The sequence below is a fragment of the Arachis hypogaea genome, chromosome 16 (genome assembly GCF_003086295.3).
Source record: "Arachis hypogaea cultivar Tifrunner chromosome 16, arahy.Tifrunner.gnm2.J5K5, whole genome shotgun sequence".
NCBI lineage: Eukaryota > Viridiplantae > Streptophyta > Magnoliopsida > Fabales > Fabaceae > Arachis > Arachis hypogaea.
This window is the reverse complement of record NC_092051.1, coordinates 881,260-902,438: the sequence shown is the minus strand read 5'-3', so window position 1 is coordinate 902,438 and position 21,179 is coordinate 881,260. Positions and strand designations below refer to the sequence as shown.

Here is a 21,179-nt window from a genome sequence, read left to right as displayed (position 1 = left end):
TTAGATGAAGTTAATTGTATCGAATTTTTACTTTTTTTTTTTTTCATTCATCAAAATTCATCAACAAGAATTTTAATGTTTTCCCATTTTGAATAAATTTTAAAATATTTTTAGGAGAAAATATTAATCAACATTAGTTTATTTATCTGCTCGAAATCAGTTAATTTCAAACCGAAATTTCGATGAACCGATTCAATTGATTTGTTTAACATTTGTTAAACTCGACCGATTTCAAAGAGATGGACATCATAAAAAGGTTTTTTTGTGTGTGAATATATCATATACTTTTGCTTATCAATTTTTTCATCCGATAATCACTTGAATCTTTTTTCAACTTCTATTGTATATTAAAATAAAAAGATAAAACCTCCCACTAAAGTTGTACTTCTGTATTTTTCCAGTCAATAGAAATCTATATGGCTTGGATGAGTGATATACTCATCACTTGTTAGAAGGAGGAGCAGCATTAGCATTAGCATTAAAAACATTTATAGAAGAATTAACATGTTTGATTATTGGGAGTGCATAAGTTCAGATATTTTGATAAAAATGGATGACCGTTGAATGATGACTGTAGAGTGTACAATAAGTAAAGTCATAAGTAAAGTCACTACATAATATGCACTAGCACAATTGACTTTTATTGACTAAACCAGTCTTTTATAAGATTTCAACTTTTATGACACATAATAAAAAGGGTAAATACCCTATCCGGCTATGACCTTTTTCCCATGAGACATAACTGACTTTAATTATCTTTAAACCTCAAGCAGACCCCACTAATTAAGGAAAATGGACAAATCGACCTCTGCTACGGTTGTCCGCTAACCTGTCAGGTAATAGTGCCAAAGGTCAACTCCAAATGATTGTAGGAACTAAAAACCCGCTCTCTATCTCTTCTTCTTCCTCCTCCTACTCCTCCCCCTCCTCTTGTTCCTCTTCTTCAGATCCATCATCATCACTCTACCCGCCCCACGGGACACGGCCCCACCCCTCTTTAGTGATTATGGGGAAGCCATCTGAATCATATTCATCCATTTCAGTCTCTATGTCTGAGTCTGACTCATCTATATCTCTTGTGTAACCCCTACTCTTATCATGTAACCCCTTCTTCAATAAATTTGCAAGTTTCTCTCTGACTCTCACAAGGGGATGCTTCTGTATGAGTTCCCTACCATTGTAGGCCTCTCTAAGAATCACCGTTTGCGTGTCACTCTTATTGGAAAGGTAAAAAATACCAGGATGACGTTCAAATGCTTTGGTGAATTTCTGAGGAAGCGCTAAGGGTTTGCGCAAGTTGCTGACATTCTTGCGTTCGGTTTGTTTATGAAGGGTGAGATGAAGGAGCTCATGGAAGACTCCGACGACCCTCTTCTCGGATTCATCGGTACGAGGATCCAAATGTGAGGCATTAGTGTAAGGTGAAGTATAGGGGAGTTTCTGCCACTCTTTCAACCACTCCATGCATTTTCTTCTGAAACCAAAACCCCTTGTGAAACTAACCGGAAAGGCTAAGGTTCCATTTTTTATGTCTTCTTGATCTTGTTGTAAAGAAGCATTCTTCAGTATCTCCGGGACAGCGAGCTTGTCATCCCAAAACAACAACTTCAAGCCAACACGATTATCAGGGAGGCGAACAAGAGAGAACCGATCAGGGTGATTCGGAACAAAAGAACTCGGGTAATCATTGGGCAAACCCAAGTCCCATTTTAATTGATCAATAGTTTGTAGTGGAAGGATCCTGTCTCTTGTTAGCATAAGCAATCTGCATAGCCTATCCCTGAGTTCCAACTGATCACGCTCAAGGATGTTAACTTGCTTATGGTGAAGCTTCAAGGCTTGAGGACTCAAGCCGAAACTTGGAACAGGAGTGCCTCCACTGTCAAGAAAATTGGACTCCACAAAAATAGTAGGATATCTTCTGATAAAGGTAGAGAGCTTAAGATCAATAGGAAGACCCAGTTGTCCGCGATGGGGATTAAGACGATATATGGGAAGGCAACATTCGGAAGACGAGGCAATGATGGAAACAAGGATCTCAACCGCCTTAAGATCTCTCTGACCAGCTACAGCGGCATCCAGTTTTCGATCTTTCACCCATTTCAACTTAACATTCACAAGGCTAAACCTTTGCTGGTAAATATATCCCTTTCGAAGTAAACCATAGTTTCTTACATCCCCAAATAAAGTCCGAAACATGATGAAAAATCGAGCACAGATAACATACTATTGCAGCTGAGTTTACCTCTCATCAGTTTCCCAGTTTGCCTCTCAAGCAGTACAAATTCTTTGAACACTACAAGCAATGAAGCATAATAAATTAAAATAGAGAAATCAATATTTCCAACAAATTCATGCTATAAAAACAGAACAGTGATACTTCTATATTTACAAATTCATGATACTTCTTGATAAGAATTTGAGATGTGAATCGATAAAAATATTAAGAAAGTATATTATCAACTATTAGGGTTTATAATAAGTTTCAAATCAATGTTTTCGTTTATCATAATAAAAAAAAAAACGGAGGCTTACCTACAGGAAGAAGGCACCGGCGATGGTGAAAGGAGAGAGCTGAGTAAGAGAGGGAGGAGGCTGTGAAACAGAGTTGCGGCGGTGACTGAGTTGTGGTGGCGAGTAATCCGAAGCAGAGATGCGAAGAGGAGGAGGAGCTGCTGCGAAGAAGGGGAAGGATGACGCCTGGGAGGTTAGGATGCGATTTTTGCCTTTTGATCAAACCGGGTCTTTTTTTTTTGGACCTGGATCTGGGCCAGAGAAACTGACCCGACCCTACACCCGGAACCTGACGCTGCCTAGCGAACCAACCCCGAAGACCCAACCCTCATCGACCCTCCTCTCCGCTTCAACGCAAGCAAACCTCCTGGCTCCACCCATGTCAACCACCCTCCGACAGAAGCTCGAACTCTTTATGCATGGAGGCGTTGACAAGGCCGATCGTCCTCCGCGAAGACTTCTGCTTGAGCTCGCAGCACATCCGCTTCAGTGTTGCCACAGATCTCCATCGTCGCCGGTCTGCTTCTATGTCGCTCCTGGCTGTAACGTTGGGTCTGCCTTGAGCTTCCTGGTCTCAGGGCCAAGACACAACCGCATCTCCTCCTCTGCTGTGCAATCTCCTGTAAATTGGTTTGTCCGTCTGCCTCGTCTGTGCCAACCCTTCTCCCTATGATGCTTATGATGCTGCTGCTTCCACTAAACGGCCGATTCGAGTTCGTGGGTTGCAGACGCCCTTCCCCTCCAGCTTCGCTCCTGTCACAAACCGGGTCATTTTTTATCCACACACACTGGGTTTTCGGATCAAACTGGGCCATGCTCACTCACCTTATGGTAAATGCAATAACTTGAGTAGTAACTAGTAAATATAAAATTTATTTGTTTTAACTTATTTGATAAATATATTGCACAATTCAATATCTATATAAAATAAAAACATTTTATATTGATCATGCATATAAGTTAAGATCGAGTTCCTCTAAAATAAAGTTAGTAAACTAAAAAAATAAGAGTTTAATCACTTTTAAATTAAGATAAAAAAATTTATTTATAATAAAAATTATAAATTTAATAGTAATTAATTTATTATTTTATGTCTCATTTTAAAAGATTTTTTTTCTATAAATTAAGTATTTTACTTAATTATTTTTAGTTTCTCTTTTTGTTGACCATTTAGCTTTTTATGTATTAAATATTAAAGAGTTTTTTATAAGTATGAAAATTTTAAATTTACGACTAGTATTTATGTTGTAAAATTAGTTCTATTAAACTTAAAGTTAGATTTACTTAGTCACCAAAATACATAATAAAAGAAGTCAAATATAACCCTTTGACACTGCTTATATTTTTAAATCACTTAATAATTACATATTATTCATTCATGAACAAAATCTCCGAGATATGGAGGCCAAGAATTCCTTCAGTTCATATGGTTAATCCGACGATAAAGAAGTTAGATAGGTGCTCACCAATCGTCATTACTCCTTTATAGGGAAAAATGTATTTAGTTTCCATCATTTTTGTTTTTCTGATCAAAATAAAATTTACTTTGAATTTAATTCTATATTTATCTTATAATAATACATAATATACTGCACAACATTTCTAAAATAAAAAATACTAATATTGAAAGAATTTTATAATAAATAAGATCAGCCATTATATATATATGTTGAAGTACAAATAAATTATCCGAATAATGGCTTCTTTTTTTCCTTATCCGAATAATACAATTTAATTTCAGAAGCGCAACTACTAAATATTTGACCTCGAGAGTATATTAAGAGAATAAACATTTTGAAGAGATTGACCATATCAGTAATACTCATTTGAGTATGGTTAGAACATAGAATCAATCTAAATTTGAATTGAAACCATCTTGTAATCACCTCAAGGCTCAAGCACAGGCAGTAGTTTCAAGTAGTCCGAAGCATACCAAAAAAAAATGTATCCACAAAATACAGGGATAGTTTTCTGTTGTGATATTCAGGCAATCTATGTGGCCTGACCATGATAAAGTACGATTATCCTCCAAATAAATCAAAGAACATAGATAATTCTCAGCCATATGGCACCAAAAGGTATAATAAATTCGGAGTAGAAACATTGCTTACGATAAGAAGAATGTACTCCACCCTTCTAGACACAGCTATCAAAAAGTGAAGTTCCCTGGCAGCTATATATTTTTGGTTTGTAATAAACAATCAATAGAAACGAGGTAGTTACAGTAGTTTCCTCTTTCCTGCAGTAGAAACAGAAGCAGTATAATCATGAAGGGTCATCATCCATAAAACCAGAATGAATAGACATGAAATTAGGAAAACAAAAGGCACCTGTAAATTAGAAGGTAAGAGGTTAAATAACCATCAAAATCACAGGGAAATGGCGGAATAATCATTACCTCCCCTCTTATGTGATTGACAAAATCTTTCTTAGCCTTGCAGCCAATAGAAAAACGGCGTAAGCAATAGTTAGCACAAGATAACATCCAAGATTGAATGATTGGCTTAAAATTATACACATCAATTCAAAAGAAATCGGCATCTCATGCTGCAATCCAGAGGCTCATTCTCAGAGGTAAGTGACTTTTCTGTTACACATTTGGAAGCTTACTCAACTATAAACAGATATCATGCAACATACTATACACACGAGTAGAGTGGTAAATAAAGATGGAGGATAAAATGCTGGAATAAAACCAAGCATAGTTCTTTCCCCACTTTGGAGAAAGAAATAAGAGTTAACTAATTGATGTTATATAAGAAAAGTTTCCAGTACGACAATGGGAAATGGATATGTATGCTTGTCAATTGTCATCACTAAAACAATCCTAAGCTGTACAAATAGAAGAAATTGATAAGGTCAAATTTTATCTTGTCCATTGGAAACCCCTTCAACAAAAATGGGGTCTAAGATTTCAATCCTCGGAGGTAGTTTTTGGAATAAACACCTCGATGAAAGACAAAATACTAATATGGATGAATGCGATTCGTTGTCATCTTCAAACCTGCCTGCGCAATCTGTTTCTTTAGTGGCAAGGTTCGTTAAAATGGCAGATTGAGGTGCCCTGTCATACTCTTGACGAACAACAGCCTGAGAGTTAAGGTACGGAAAAAAAACCAAGACTTTGGCAACCGTTACACAGAAGTAACCACAGGCTATTCAATCCAAAGAACATTAAGATTTTGCATTTGATTTCGCTGCCATGTGTCTCTCAATCAATACATCCACAAAGGATCGGATCTGCATATTTCAGCCATCCAACCAATGTCAGTGAAAAAAAATGTTATAATGTCAGAAGCACATCTGAAGCTCCACTTGAAAAATATCCCATCAGTCACTATTGAAAAAATTTTCTAGAAACTGGCTTCCAGCAGTGAATGATGTAAATCATCAATATCAGTAAAAATAATGGCATATTCTAAAATGAAATCTACCACAGGAGAAGAACCAAAAGAATGGTAGCTGGACCTATGATTATAAAAAGGAAAACGAAAGTACCTTGTTCTTCCGTTTAAAATCTAGAAACTCATGAACCATCATTGCTTTTTCAGCATCTGTGGCTGCCTCCATGACCTGAAACACTCAAGCTGTAAGTAATAAAAGAAGAGTATTTGCCTCTTAAAATGACATTCTGATTAAGTTATCACTTCTCGACCTAACAAATCATGATAATAATTTCTTAATTTAGCAAATACATAGTTCAAAAAGGCAAAGGATTCACATCACCTTTGTTGCACTTTTCTTCATGATAGCCTTGTACCCATCCTTGTCTAGTTTCCTTGCCTTATAAAGAGGCATAAGTAGCGAGGCAACATAATCCACAACAGCCTGTTTAATATGATCAGCTCCCCGGTGATGACCTTTTAAGGCCTCCTTATTTACAGTAACCTGTGAAATAGAGCTCTCATTTGCCAAACCATCACGCTTCCGACTGGATAACATCGACTGAGCATTTGAATCCTCCTCATCTCCCATATGTATGGTTGGATGAGAGAAACAAGAATCAGCTGCAGCTGCTTGAGATTGCCATCTCTCTATGGCATAAGAGTCTTTTATACCCACACCAGCAGATGTGTCAATCCAAGCTTTTGTATATAAACTGCTGTCTGCTGCAGCAACACTTTCTCCTGAGTGCTCTCTGAAATTCAAATGGCTGGCAATCTCATTTGAATGGCTCCTCTGTGAAAGGTTGTCAACTGACATTCTGGAATTCTCAAGGTTAACACATGCAGCAGAGAAATCAACTGACCATTCCCTAACTCTGCAATTCCTTGAATCAATTTCAGAAATACAATCCTGCCTTCCCAAAACTCCACCAGACCACTTTCTTCTACTATCACATTCATCATTTTGTGAACAATGCTCCTTTTTAGCAAATTTGTGGAAGGAAGGTATCTTTGGAAGCTGTAGTAGTGTACTGCATCTGGCTTCTGCAGAAGCATATGCCTGCAAAGAACAAAATCCATGAAATCTTTAAAGCAACATGACAAAAAATAGGTAAAGGAAGCATAGGTCTGTTGACAATAAAAAGAACTACGTTTTGCCCTACTAAATGAGATCAATTAGTAGATCAAACAACACCATATGTCCTATCATAAGTCATATTACACTATTACAGTCAATTCCTTATAATCTAAATTATTTTCAATGGTTTCATCTATAATTTTGGTCTGTAACTACTCTTATACCCTCCACCTAACTACCCTCCATATTGGGACTTCCAGAGGCCTTTTCCAGATATAAACAACCCATCTAAGGTGAGATTCTGCCTGCATAAGCCTATTTTCTCCAACAATTATTTCCAAATGATAGGTTTGTCAAGGGGCAACATCATTGCTATTCTTTATTATTTTACCTGTAACTATTTATAAAATATTGAATATAAATTGTAAAAACAGATGCTACAACTAAAGAGCTTGCTAAAAGTATATGCAACCCCTATTTTTTATAAAGCTCAAGCCACAAAACAGCTGGTTTTGTGTTCACTCAAACCAGGCAAAATTTGATCACAGTTAGGCTTGTTTCCAGCAGATTTGTATTACACGAGTATGCACCTAACATCCTTCATACTAGCAAACCTAATCCAATAAGGACATAAGTGTTAGCCATGTTCCCAACCAGGACAAGCAGACACTCGAGTAAAGTTTGTAAGTTGTAACAAGCAAGCACCACACCAACAGATTAATGGAATTAAAACTAAGCACGAAGAGAAACAAACCTGAGCAGCAGCATGTGCTTTAGCACGGGCCTCTTCCGCAGCAGCAATGGCAGCCCGTTCTTCTTCAGTCAAGGCATAATAGTTATCCTCCTCTGCAGCAGCTTTGTCTATTGAACCTTGGGACCTGGAAGAACTGACATCATGCCTTGAGTCATTTGCTGCTTGTTGTTTTCCCTGTTTGCTGTGCGATTTCCTCACTTGTGAATTGCTTCCAGCAGATGCAGGATTCAGCAAACCTCCTTTATTTTCAAGCATGCCATGCTGTGTACTCAAAGGTGGCTTTCCTGAGGCAGAGTCTTTCAAAGGTTTTCTCTTTGATAAATCTACAGCAGCTGCTTGTCTCGACAACTTCAAACCCCCATTAGAAGCTTTTTCCTTGCGGAAAACTTCAAGCCATACATTGACCAACTGGCTTGCTATAGCACGAATATCACGGCTAGTATGTACACAAACTTTTTCCTTCACAGTTTTTCCTATTCCTGCACCAACAATAAGAAAGTTAAAACAAAAATACAAGGCAAATTAAAGATACCATATTCCACATGACAGACAGAGTAATCTCCTGGAGCATAAGGGGATTGGAAAAAAAATATAAAGAAATTATTCATATTTCATTAGATTGATCATGAGTAGGGAGTTGGTAATCATAAGAAAAGGCACAAACTGGGTTTGACATTTATAGTTTAAAAAAAAATGGAACAGGAAATTGTTCTAATCTTACGCAAACTGATCCCATTAAGATAATCATGTATTTCTACCTCAAATATTAGATATAACAGATAGATGAGATCCAGTAATAAAACCTATTTTCATAAATTCATGAATTTCAATGCATACACACAAAAATTCATAAGGGGAAAAAAGCACCTGACACGCGTACAGCAAGCAGATCAGTGGAAACACGTACAAGAAGACGCACACAATGTCGCAAGAGTTGGGTTCCATCCTTCCCCATGGAGTCCTATATTGAGATATATGGAATAAGAAGCACATAATCTAAAATCCTATAACCAAAGGATAAATTTATCTTTTTTATGTTTTTTACCAGAAATGGCTGCATGCTCAGAGTACTATTTGTCAAAGAAGATACAAAATAACTTGACAATAATGAATCAAGTAGTACAATCATACCAGTATCCATGAGTTGAGAACGGTTAGCCCCGCTCTACTACCAGCAAAGGATTTCCACTTTCCAAGAGGAAGACTTAGCAATTGCTTTGCCACATGCAGGCGCCCGGCACTGGTTTTTGCAGTGAAAAACATTTCTCTTAATAAAGCTTCCCGGGTCACAGCTTGAGCACCATCTAAAGAGTTCTTGTACAATAAACTAGAAAGCTCAACTGCATTAAGTTTCTTTGTTATCTCCCTAACTTCATCCCTTTCAGTATCTAGCTGCCTCTGTGCAGCTTCCATTGCCTCCACCTCTGCAGTATAATCATTACCAGAGCTCAATATGTCAATTATGCGAACTGCCTCCCGAAGTCCACTCATCATAGCACCACCAACAGTATCAGGGTGTTCTTTGCATGTTGCTTCACCAGAAAAAAACAAACAGTTATCAACTGGCCTCCCTAATAGATCATAGTCTTCTCCTGATGCTCCAATGGCAACATAAGAGTAAGCACCATAGCTAAAAGGATCTCTACCCCAATCTGTTACAACATGGGCAACAGGATCTGGAACTGAAGTTTCCCCAAAAAGTTTACGAAGAACCTTCAATGCATGTTCAACATGATCAGAAGAGTTCAAATTTTGACCATCTATGGCTGCCTTACCAACAACTAATGCTATAAGGACAGGAGCGCCAACTGTCTTCCTGACATTCCAGAACATAAAGCAGTGACCTCTTTTACCTCTCTCCTCAGCTGTTGCTCCAAAGTAATCCACAGCATCATCCCAAAATACACTTGGAAATTCCAAAACCACTTTATTGAGAACTCCATAACCAAGACGCTGAACAGCAGAATATTTCCACTCAGGCAAAGGGGGAGAAAATTGTATGGTTTCTGCCTTCAAACAGCCTAGTGGAACGGTGATGAGAACAGCATCCCCAAAGAACTCACTGCCATCTGATGTGGAAACTTTGACTTTACTGCAGCAACCAGGTTCCTCGATATCGTATGACACATTTGTTACAACATGGTTCAATTGAATAGGAAGCCCTTCTGCAAGAGACTCAACAACAGCACTGTAACCGCCTTTAATCATACAATGAGCTCCTCCAAATCCTCCATACACGTCATCTTGATTCCAGTTGGGAAGAGAAACTTCTGTAAGTGAAGCTGCACATCCATACTCCAAATGAGCATAGTGCCAATCCATGACCCTTCTCTCCAGAGGACTTAAAATGTCCTGCTCGAATTTTTTTTCCACTGTACTGACCTTTTTGGAATCCAACGGACTATCTCCAGAATTGACTTGTTCAATTTCTTCACCACTTCCAGCATGTGCCAAGCGGCGAATCTTAAGGGCATACTCTAAACCATCTTCAAGAGACATTCTCATTGCTTGTTCACCTTTCTGAGCAACAAGCAATTCCATACCATCAAGAAGACTATTGTATTCAGCTTCCAGTGCCTCATCCATATCTGCCGGGACCTTTTGTCCTGTCATTATGTCATAGAGAGGACAGTCACTGTTCAGTACTGTCAACTCAAGGCCCAACTGTGAGCAAACCAGTGAGGAAGGATCTGGTCTTCTCTCAGTGGCCACATCAGCCTCAACACCAGTGATAATGCTAGCACCAAGATCCACAGGGACAGAAAGGGATGAGCGATCTGTAAATACTCGACCTCCTATCCTATTCCTTGCCTCGAGTACAGTCACAGTCAACCCCTGACGTTGCAAGTGACGAGCAGCAGTTAGCCCAGAAGGACCAGCTCCAATGACAATAACTCTCTTTCTAGCCTCAGAATCAGACAACATTTGATCACCTATGCGATCAGCCGAGACGGTTTTAACACAGATAGATTCATTGCTCTGTTCTGTAGCTACAGCAGAAGCCAGTCTGCAATCAGGAAATTTGGAGGAAGGAACAACATTGTTTATATTGACATGTCTAGTTCCACCAAGTCCTTCCTGAATCTCATCATTATCTTGGGAATCAAAATTTTCTCCTTTAGGTTGTTTTGTGTTTAATAAATTTATCGTTGCTGCGTTCCTGCCTTCTGTAGCTTCAGCTGGTACGTCTTCATCCTCCCTTTTAAGGCCATGGTTATTCTCCATGGACACATCTGACATTTTAGTTTGACCAACAATAAATGATACTCCCTCTTCAGAGTCAGCAATTGAAGCAGTGGAGCTTTCCTCAAAACCTTTTTCTTTCACAAGTTTATAAGAATGCATTGCACTACTTCCAACATCCTTTTGAGAAGCAATACCAATGTTTATATAACCCTGGAAAAAGGATTTCGTCATTTCCCACCATTAAATAAGCACAAACAGTTTCTGGATTAGGTTGTTTTGTGTTTGTAGCAATTTAGAATCCAAATCTACGCAGATTTTTTCCTTTAAAAGAAAGTGAGTTTTCTCCACCAAAAAGAAAAAATAATTGAAAAATGCACTGAAAATGATTAAATTATCAAATACAAAATATGGATCCAAATATTCGTAGGGTAAGGGAGCCAGGGAAATGAAAATTGATAGCTGCATAACACGTTGACAAACTTACACATTGATCGAGAAATGTGTAGACATCCCTAGTAAGAGATGAACGAGGACTTTTATCCTCAGATTGAGCATCACTAACTCCACATTCAGCAAGAGGCAAAACACGCGTAACATCTCTACTCCAAAGACTTAAGATCTGATTTCTGCAATGCATTAAATTCAGAGATTACTATAGCAAGCTTCACTAGCAAATACAGGAGGAAGGCCATTGCCCATCACAATACAACACCAATGTCTCGTTTGGGGTCAAGCATGGAATTAGAGCTTGGAATTGGAATTGAGATTCAATTCCACACTACGATTCCAATTCTGATGTCCAAAGGGACCATAACCCACAAAATTAAGAAATGTGCAATGACCAAAGACAAAGGGGAAAAAAGAACCAATAAAACAGGCATCTAATAAAATGAATGTGGTAATTTATCCGTCTATATGTTTTTGTCTTTTTCAAATGACAACTAAAAGCTAGTTCATTCGCTAAATCAGACAAGTTAATATGCAACAGGAGATATATGGCAATAAATAAATATTCTCATTTTTGTGTTTGTGAAACTAAAGCAGATAACACATTCAGTTATGAATAACAAAAGATCTCCAGCAATTCCCTGTAAGAATAAAAATTTTAAAATAAAATTTAAAACCTGGAAACATTAAAGAGTTTTGTAACCAACAAGCACTAAAAAAAAAGTAAAATAAAATATTAAATCAATTGCAAGCAAATGCAAAGATCAAAGCTTATCTACCTGCAAGCCAAATATTCTTTGAGACCACCTTTACGCTTCAACATCTCCTTAAACTTTATTTTCTCCATTGGACCAGCTGCATGGGCTCTCAGCCCAGCTGATACAGCAACTACTGCAACACTTTCAGAATCTTCAGCAGCATGGTTTTCATTAAGAGCTTGATCATTTGTTAAATTCTCCCAATCAGCATCACCCTCATAAGTCATATCTCCATGCTTATGCATTTTAGCCTTTCGCACAGCACGAATTTTACTGTCTTTGTAGGCAAAATCAGAGAGAGAATCATTATATTCTGCATTATTCTCATTTTCATCTGGTGCAGATGGAAGGGAGGATCCATCAGATTGAACCGGATCTAACATGGAGTTGCATTTCAGAATTGAAGCACTATACACTTCTAAAGGTTTCTTCGAGTGATTTGACAGAACATCTAATTCAGATTCATTGGCTTCCACAGACATTTTAGGAGATAAGCTACCAGAGGCAGTTACATCATTTTTTTCAAGTGAAATACCTAGAACTAAATCTTTAACATCAGGCTTTGTATTTAAACCATTATAGTCACAACAATCTTTATCCGAAACGACTTCGGTTTCAGATTTTACACCTTCATCTACCTCCACCTGGCATCCAGAGAAAACTTTTCCAGTAACAATATAATTATTCTCATTCGATATATTTCCGGTTGATTTAACCAAGGGCTCAGTGTCACAAGGAGGTAAGAAATTTTCTTTCTTCATAGACGTGCAGCCATGTTCTGAACCAAAATTACAAACTGGAGCTAGTTCATCAGTCAGTTTATTCTTCACCTCGCCCTCGGTACCAGATACCCCTTCCACTACTTTAGAGAGAGAGCCATTATCAATCATTTCAACGTCATGTGACATGGAAGAACACTGCTTTAAAGCATCATTGAGGATTCTTTCTTGGTCAGAAGCACAACGAAAATTTTCAGATTGAATAGAAGACAACTGTTGTCTATCTTCATTGCAGACATCTAATATGTTAGAATGACAAATACCTTCAGTGACTTCCACCAGAAAACAGCCATCCCCATGCTTTTTATTATCCCCATTGTGACTCTCTTTCTTCTTCCTTGAACCTGAAGAGCCTCGGAATTTCCTAACAGAACTAGATTGTGCCTTTCGGAAAATTGCTGATAATGAATCTTCCATTTTCTCATCAGAAGAATGCTGCAAGCGGTCACCAACGGATAAATTCACCCCTTTCTCATCCTTGGAGCCTCTCACAGATCCGCGAGCTACCACATCATCGTCAGACGCAACATGACCCTCAATTCCGTCAACAGAAAGATCAAGAGACCTGTCAGAAGACTCCACCGTTGCATTCAACACGGAACTAGTTGCTCTGGTGGCTCCAGATCCCTTCAACCTCTTCCTAAAACTCGCCAAGGTATCATCCATACCTCCCACCAAATCATCCTTTGCATCAACCAACTTTCTTGTCACAGCATCGACATTCTTGGCCCCATCGCCACAAGACCCCTCAGAAGCCGCAGAACCAACCTTCTTCTTAGACCCACGTGACTTCCTCAGCTTAAACATAGAGCCAATCGGCTCATCATCATCCGAATCAAATCCAATTTCCACAGGCTTAGGTCTCTTCTTCTTTCCCCCAGCCCTAACATCCCCTCCATCCATTCTTTTCCCCTGTATAGCTCTAGGTTTCAAAACTTAACTCCTAGAATCATTACAAAAAACCAAACGGCACTCTTCTCTTCAACCAAAAAAAATTATTAATTCATTCATACCACAACAGCAATACAAACATACAATAGCTATAAATCTCAAACCTAATCCAACCAATCAAACCTCTGTCTCCCAAATGTTGCAGCCCTAGGTTTAACTTCCCCCCCAACTTCACTCCTCAAACCAGCACCACCTCCTGCTTCTATCTGTCACCGTTACAAAAAGGAGAAAAAGCAAATCTGAATTTCCTATTCCAAAAATCCTAATCCTAATTCATCCACATTCACCAAACAAGAAAGAAAACCGAGAATAACCAGAAATTCAGAAACCTAATCCAACAGAATCAAGCAGAAACCAAAAAGCACCAAGTCCTGATTCTGAAGCTTGCGCGAATCAGTTACCCTAGCAGCAAAGTAATAATAGGTATTATACTCAGAACCACATGAAAAAACAACAATAATAAACACCAAAACAAAGGGAAAAATAAAATAAAATAAAACCTAACCGCAGTTAGAGAAGATGCGTTGTGAAAGCAATAGAGAAAGGATTTGAAATAGAATGGAATGGAATGGAACCTGTGCTATGAGCTTTCTTCTTCGATGGTGTGGTGTGTGTGAGAATTGGTCGTGGACACTGAAGTGCGCAACGCAACGAAACGAAACAGAGTAACGGCTTCGGTACGGGGAAACGATTTTCTTCGAGGCTGTATTAATGACCTGCGCCGTGACCGTCACGATCACTTTCTCACCATGGAGTGTGTTTTTGTGCGACAGACGGAGATTAAATAAAAAGAAATTATTGGGAGTAAATGTTGAATTTCATCGTTTGTATTGGGTGCATAAGTGAACTTGGCTCCTAGGTTTATGAAAATTCAAATTGTTTCTTTTAGCCATGATATAAAGAATATAAATATAAAAAATAATATTTTTATATTTTATTTAATGATAAATTAAATATAAAATAAAATAAATAATAAAAATTTTAATTTATCTTTATTTTTTTACATAAAATTTATAAAAAATAATATAATAAAAAATATAATTATAAAAAATTAATAATAATAATAAAAGAATTGAATAAATTATGCTTTTATCTAGTGTTTTATATTTTTTTAATAAAAATGACACAAAATATACTAGATTAATATCTTATAACATAATATTTTTGTTTATATTTTATTTGTCAAAAAATATAATTTTATGTTTTTATATTTATATTTTAGTGTCTTGTACTTATAAACAAATAAATTTAACCATCTTTAACAAAAAAAGGTGTAATTTATTGTTTTAAATTCAATATTTTAAAAATATAATTTTATGTTTCTATATTTATATCACAATATCTTATATTTATAAACACATGCAATCTAATAAAGAGATGTGTAATTTATTTTTTTAAACTCAAATTCTAAATTTTTTTAGATAAAGTTATTTCTTTATCTTTATTTTATCACCTAAATAAAATTTATTTGTTATTGTGACATTTATGAAGATTAAATATCATCTTGAGACACTAATAAATTTAACGATCTACTTCAGTATTGTAGTAATAGTATAAAGAGTTAAAGACAGTAGAACAGATTAGAACTAACGGAATTAACGTTATAAATTTATTGTATACAATTAAATCTATAAGAATTCATATATTGTACATTAAAAATAAGTATAAATATAATATAAGTTTAAATACAATGTATTTGACTTATTACAGTTTTTACCTGAGAAGTTTGTATCAAAAATATATTTTTGAAAAATACAGTAGGTTAATAAGAGTGCATATCACAATCTAGCAAGGATGTTTGAAACTATATATATGGCAAATTATATGTTTAATTATTTATCATCTAATTTAATAAGCTAATTTAATATCATTTATTTGTTTCTACAAGACAGCTGCCAACAACATAAATTTTAGGAACTAATAGTTTCTTGTATTTGATAAGTAAATGGTAAATTTTAGTTAATTTTATGATGAAAATAATGATAGTTAATATGAATAAACGGTTAAGTAATGATAGTTCTAACAAAATATTTAACAAATATTATATTAAAAAATTTAATCAAATATATTAAAACTATTTAACATTTTTCAACGATCAATTACCTTCAAGTTTTCAAACCACATTAAAGTTTTGCTGAAATTAATAAGCATATTTCATAATCTATTAATACCAAGTTAACAAGTTATAACTTTGACAGTTTGACTAGGTTTAAAGTTTCAAATAAGAATGTTTGAAACTATGTTTAGTATAAAGTTATACTCTCATTTATACACACTTTGCAAGAATTCAATTGACACCGACAAATTTGATAAGTAAACGATTTTGACTAGTTTAAATTAATGTCAACACCGTTTTTGCTTTATGAGAAAAATAATATCTTTAAAAAATGTATGAATGACATCACAAACTTTAAGCGTTAACGGATTTTTATGATGTTCTAAAAAGAATGACTCAAAGTTAAAAGTTATATTCTCATTGTCATTGATAAACATACTTTGCAAGATATCAATTAACGATGACAAAGTTGAATAAACTAGCAATTGATTTTGATTTATTTGTTTAAAACTTAATATTAAACTCGATTGCTTTATTAGAAGAACGTCTTTATGAAGAACTATTTTCTTACATCTAATAAGTAAATGATCATCATTGTTAGTTTTATGATAATTGTAATAATAATAATTTAATTAATGAAATAATATTTAAGTTAGTCTCTTCCCTCCAAATAAAAAAAAAACACTACTATTATAAACAACATCTATCTATATTAATTTCAATTTTTTGAAACTAAAGCAACCAAAGTGGAAAGGAGGTATCTAATACAATGAAGAACCAATTGAAGAACAATGCATTTAAATATTTAAATCACTAATGATAAATTAAAAGTTAAAACTAATTGATCGCTCTCACGCTTGATGGGCTGAGTCGGCCCAAAATCTTATATTCTGGGCTTTTTGTTTATCAGCATGAGATTCAAGGTCCATAATTCATTAAATCTCATTTTCTATATACATGTGTCGTGTGTGTGTTAAAAAAGTGAAATTTATAGTGAAAATAAGTCTTCACAAGAAAATTCAATATTAATTTTTGAAGTCTGTTATATGTTATATAGTTGGTTCAATTAAGAAATATCTTAATTGATTAAACCAAGATAAAGAAAAAAAATTATTAGTAATTAGTCATAAAAGATAAATCGAATATTTTTCGATTAAACTAATAATATGACACCTGTTAAAACTTGTATTTTCATGTGAATAACAACTCTAAAAGAAATTTCGTTAAAAAATTTTTATTTTTTATTTTTTATTTTTTACGAGGCTTCAAACTCTCAGAATTAGTTGATTTTTCTTGTTAGAAGATTTATGCTACGTGTACACCAAAATCAGCCATCAAAGTTAGCCACCAATATAAAATACATGATGGAATATAAATACACATTGAAAATAAATTAAAGTACACATATATTTATACATAAATATATTGGTGGCTAATTTTAGTGACTAATTTTAATGTACAAATAGTATTTTTTATATATTAAATATAAATATAAATATGATAAATGTAATTTATATTTGAGCATTATCAAATATCAATGGATTCGATCAATCTAACCAAACTTACATCTAACAAATCTTATCCAAAATAAGAAAAGTGTTGTATGATATGCCACTTATATATGCTTTTCTTTGTTGTCAAGGATTTGACTTTTTGAGGCAAAATTACTATCCATCAAAATCAATAATGCCAAAGTTGTTAATACTTCCAAGGTGAAGCAATTCTCATGCTTGCTACAAATACCATCTTTAAATAAATCTTACTTATTAAGCAACACAACAAAATTAAACTAATTAATAATGTAAATCACTAAATCTATACGTATAGATAACGGCCTTATCATCTTTCTTATTCGGTGCAATAATTAAACGTTTCATTTTCGGGCTTTATTTGCAGGTGGAAACTCAGATGTAGTCGACTTCACGTAAAGTTGATACCTGAAAGTTATTAGATAATTTGACTGATTTAACTAAATTTTTATTCAACGTCTGTCAGATATCAACTTCATATGAAATCGACTTCACCTGAGTTTTCACCTTATTTGTAATAATTTATTTTGTTTGTGTCCTTTTATAACCGCAAATAAATAAGAGAAAAAAAAAAAGATAAATAACCCCATTGATTATTTTTCTTTTTTCTTTTTGGATCATGACCCCATTGTTGATTCTAACCGACCATTATTGGAATGTTATTTTAGTTTCTATATGTAAAGCTATATACTTTACCTTTTATTAATAGTTGATTTATATATCGCTTGGTACTCGTATAAAGTTAGATGTGTGTACGAATAAGACTATTCATTGTATCAAAGAATTTAAATATGATTATATACACCCAATGAAGCTAATTAACTCAAATATGTAATCGTACAATGAAGCCTAACAATATGAAAAAAAAAAAACGCTAAAAATAACTACAAATATAGAATATATATTAAAATATAAAATATATATTAAAATATAAAATATATATTAAAAATAAATTAAATTATATATTTATAAATATATACTCACTAATTTTAATATATAAGTAATATTTTTTAATTTTATGATTTACTTTCACCCATGCAGATGAAAAGTAACCAATGAAACTATGGTAACGGTGTGGGACCTCGTTGCAATAGGGAAACTATGCAGGTTGTGAACTTAAAAAGATTCAAAAATATTTGGTAATAAAAAAAATCAGTCAAAAATAATTATAATTTATCTTATTTATTATTTATTAATTATTACAATAATTAATTAATGTTAAATAAAATAAATTTTGGTTATTTTTTTTTTGTTTATCTAACATTACTTAAAAAAATTTGCATATATAGTAGCCAAACATTCAAAGACTATTAATTACTATGAAATCCTACATTATATATATTAAAAAAAAAGAACATGTAACTCACCACAGCAGGTATAAACATATTCTTGAGCATTCAACTTGTTATATATAATATTAAATTAAATTATCAACAAATTTTAGGACAATGACAGTTTTAACGACACAGAATATGATCAAACTTGAAGGCCAACTTGCCGTCAACATTTTATTTTATCAGGTCTTGTTTATGACACTTGTTACAAATTTTAAAATAGTTTTTTATATTATTATTTGATTTTAGATTAGTATAAAGAACTTTACACCCCACGTTTAAACGAAGTGATTTTAAAAATTATTTATTTTTATTGATGGATTAAGAGTGAATTTAAATTGACTTTTGAAAAAAGTATTTATTTTTTTATTTTTTAAAAAAATATTTTTTTAACAGATAAAAAGTATTTCACATGTGAATAGACTTTTTAAAAAGAGTTTTAACTTTTAAGTATTAAAAATCTCTTTTATTTTTGTATTTTTTAAAGCAAAATATTGTTAGCATTTAAAAAAAAATAATTTATTTTTTTTAATAAAAATATTTTTTTAAAAGACGTATCTAAATAGGTTTTAAATTGAATCAAAATACTTTATTTAAAAAAAAAACATACTCTTTTTACTAAGAAAGCCAATCCGAGTTAACACCAATACATAGTTGATTATCCGTATAAAATTTTTAAATCCTAATTTTTAAAATTCGTTTGTATTGTTAGTATATGAAAATTAAAGTCTTATTAGAATTAACTACCAATTTAGTATTTGAAAGATTTAGTTGTTGACAAAAAAGTTTCTGAAAAATACTATTGACAAAATATCTCTTCAATAATTTAAAAATATGACAAAAATAACCAATAATTATTATATTTTTTTAAGTGATAAAAAAATTTTGTATTTAGCAAATAACTTATCCATTTAATTTGAATTTTTGTAGTAACATTTGAATAAATATTTAGAAGGTGCATAAAAAAATTCGAAACAAAATTTAATCTCTAGAATTTATTAAAAATTATCAAAATTTAAAGATAAAAAGATCTTATTTTTTTTAATAATAATTGAAAAAATTTGCATCAAAATCTAATTTCTAGTTTTTTTTATCGCGTTTTTAAATTTTTTGACGTTAAAATTTTTTAGAATCTCTAGAATCTTTTAAATTTTTTTTTATGAACGATGTAAACTTTCGAGTACTATTTTAGTAGTTTATTCTAGTTGTTGTTATTTAACAAAATTTTATATATTAATTTGTTGTGGTTGAAAATAAAAAACTTTATTGTTGGTAAAGTATTAGCATTTTAATTGGTATTATCATTGTAATTTATTATTGTACTGTTTGGTTTCTTTACATTAGTTGAAGCATGAATGTATGAATGATTGATGAAGAGACTTGTGTGTGTGTTTTTCCGCAAGAGGACGAGAGAAAGAGAAAGAGTGTCTATGCTCCCAACATAAAACACATTCATTATTCATTTTTAATTGCTGCACATGTTCATTAGGCCCACAGTACTATTGTTTCTATTAGGTGCATCAGATTGAGACATTCATCAAAAATCTATATTATATTAAGTGTCTTAGATCCTTTCATGTCCTTGCGGGTATGATTAATATTAAAAGCCTCACAAATATTTCTTCCTTTTGCAATATGCATTGCATTATCTCGGATAGGATTTAATAATTTGTTAGAATTCAGTTCATCTAACTTAGATTAAAAAATCAACTTTATCGAATGATCATTTCACTTGTTCGTATAAATCATGGTTCTGAAAATCGAACCGGACCGATCGATTCAACCGGATTAATTGAGAATCGGTCACTTAGTCGGTTCAGATAAAGTCAGAAATCGTCTGGCAAAAAATCGGTGAAAAATCAGTCGAACCGGCGATTAATTGGTAAACTGGGAGAACTGTCTTACTTTTTTACGGTTTTTAGTTTGAAATTTAAAGTGCTAAACTGGTTGAACTCCAGTTAAACCCCGATTGAACCAATAAATTATTGAACCACTGACTTCACCGGTTTATTAACCGGTCCGATTCTCGCAACATTAGTATAAATGAGTATTAAGATTTAAATCATATTTTGTATCTATAATAACCTATTAATTAACGATAAATTTTTAAATAAAGTTTAAATTTGTGACGAATTAGTCTTTAGCCTATCGAGTTAAAAAATAATATGATTTATAGATGACAAAAAAAAAGTTTAAAATTAAAAATTAATTAATTCAATAGATTATCAGGATTAGCATAATTATTTCACATTTATAAACATTATTTTTTATAAAGATTTATAAACACTTTTGGGGTGAAGGTATTATTATTATTAAAATTATTGGAATTCTTTACCATGAAATCAGTAGTATCGATTTATCTTTAACAGAGATTCTCAAAATTTATCCTCTTTTAAATAGTTAGTCG

General features: G+C 33.5%; 2 protein-coding genes across 6 annotated transcripts; both read right to left on the bottom strand.

Moving 5' to 3' along the window:
• Positions 1–538: 538 nt before the first annotated feature.
• Positions 539–3,357, bottom strand: LOC112754332 (protein WHAT'S THIS FACTOR 9, mitochondrial). Of its 2 annotated transcripts, none has more exons than XM_025801946.3 (2): positions 2,536–3,357; positions 539–2,296 (listed from the first exon to the last, which is right to left on the bottom strand). In XM_025801946.3, the coding sequence occupies exon 2, from the start codon at positions 2,197–2,199 to the stop codon at positions 964–966; it is 1,236 nt and encodes a 411-aa protein (XP_025657731.1). In that variant the 5' UTR covers positions 2,200–2,296; positions 2,536–3,357; the 3' UTR covers positions 539–963. The 2 variants fall into 2 exon arrangements, with proteins under 2 accessions (XP_025657731.1, XP_072075295.1); XM_072219194.1 differs by having other exon boundaries at positions 2,540–3,284.
• Positions 3,358–5,215: 1,858 nt separating this feature from the next.
• Positions 5,216–14,611, bottom strand: LOC112754329 (lysine-specific histone demethylase 1 homolog 3). 4 transcript variants are annotated; one of them, XM_025801941.3, is made up of 10 exons: positions 14,429–14,604; positions 14,183–14,255; positions 12,145–14,059; positions 11,403–11,544; positions 8,864–11,128; positions 8,600–8,693; positions 7,733–8,211; positions 6,241–6,960; positions 6,013–6,087; positions 5,216–5,754 (listed from the first exon to the last, which is right to left on the bottom strand). In XM_025801941.3, exons 3-10 carry the CDS (start codon positions 13,803–13,805, stop codon positions 5,689–5,691), a joined length of 5,502 nt encoding a protein of 1,833 aa, XP_025657726.1. In that variant the 5' UTR covers positions 13,806–14,059; positions 14,183–14,255; positions 14,429–14,604; the 3' UTR covers positions 5,216–5,688. The 4 variants fall into 4 exon arrangements, with proteins under 4 accessions (XP_025657726.1, XP_025657727.1, XP_025657725.1 ...); XM_025801942.3 differs by having other exon boundaries at positions 14,359–14,515; XM_025801940.3 differs by having other exon boundaries at positions 12,145–14,255; positions 14,429–14,611.
• Between the last annotated feature and the right edge of the window lie 6,568 nt (positions 14,612–21,179).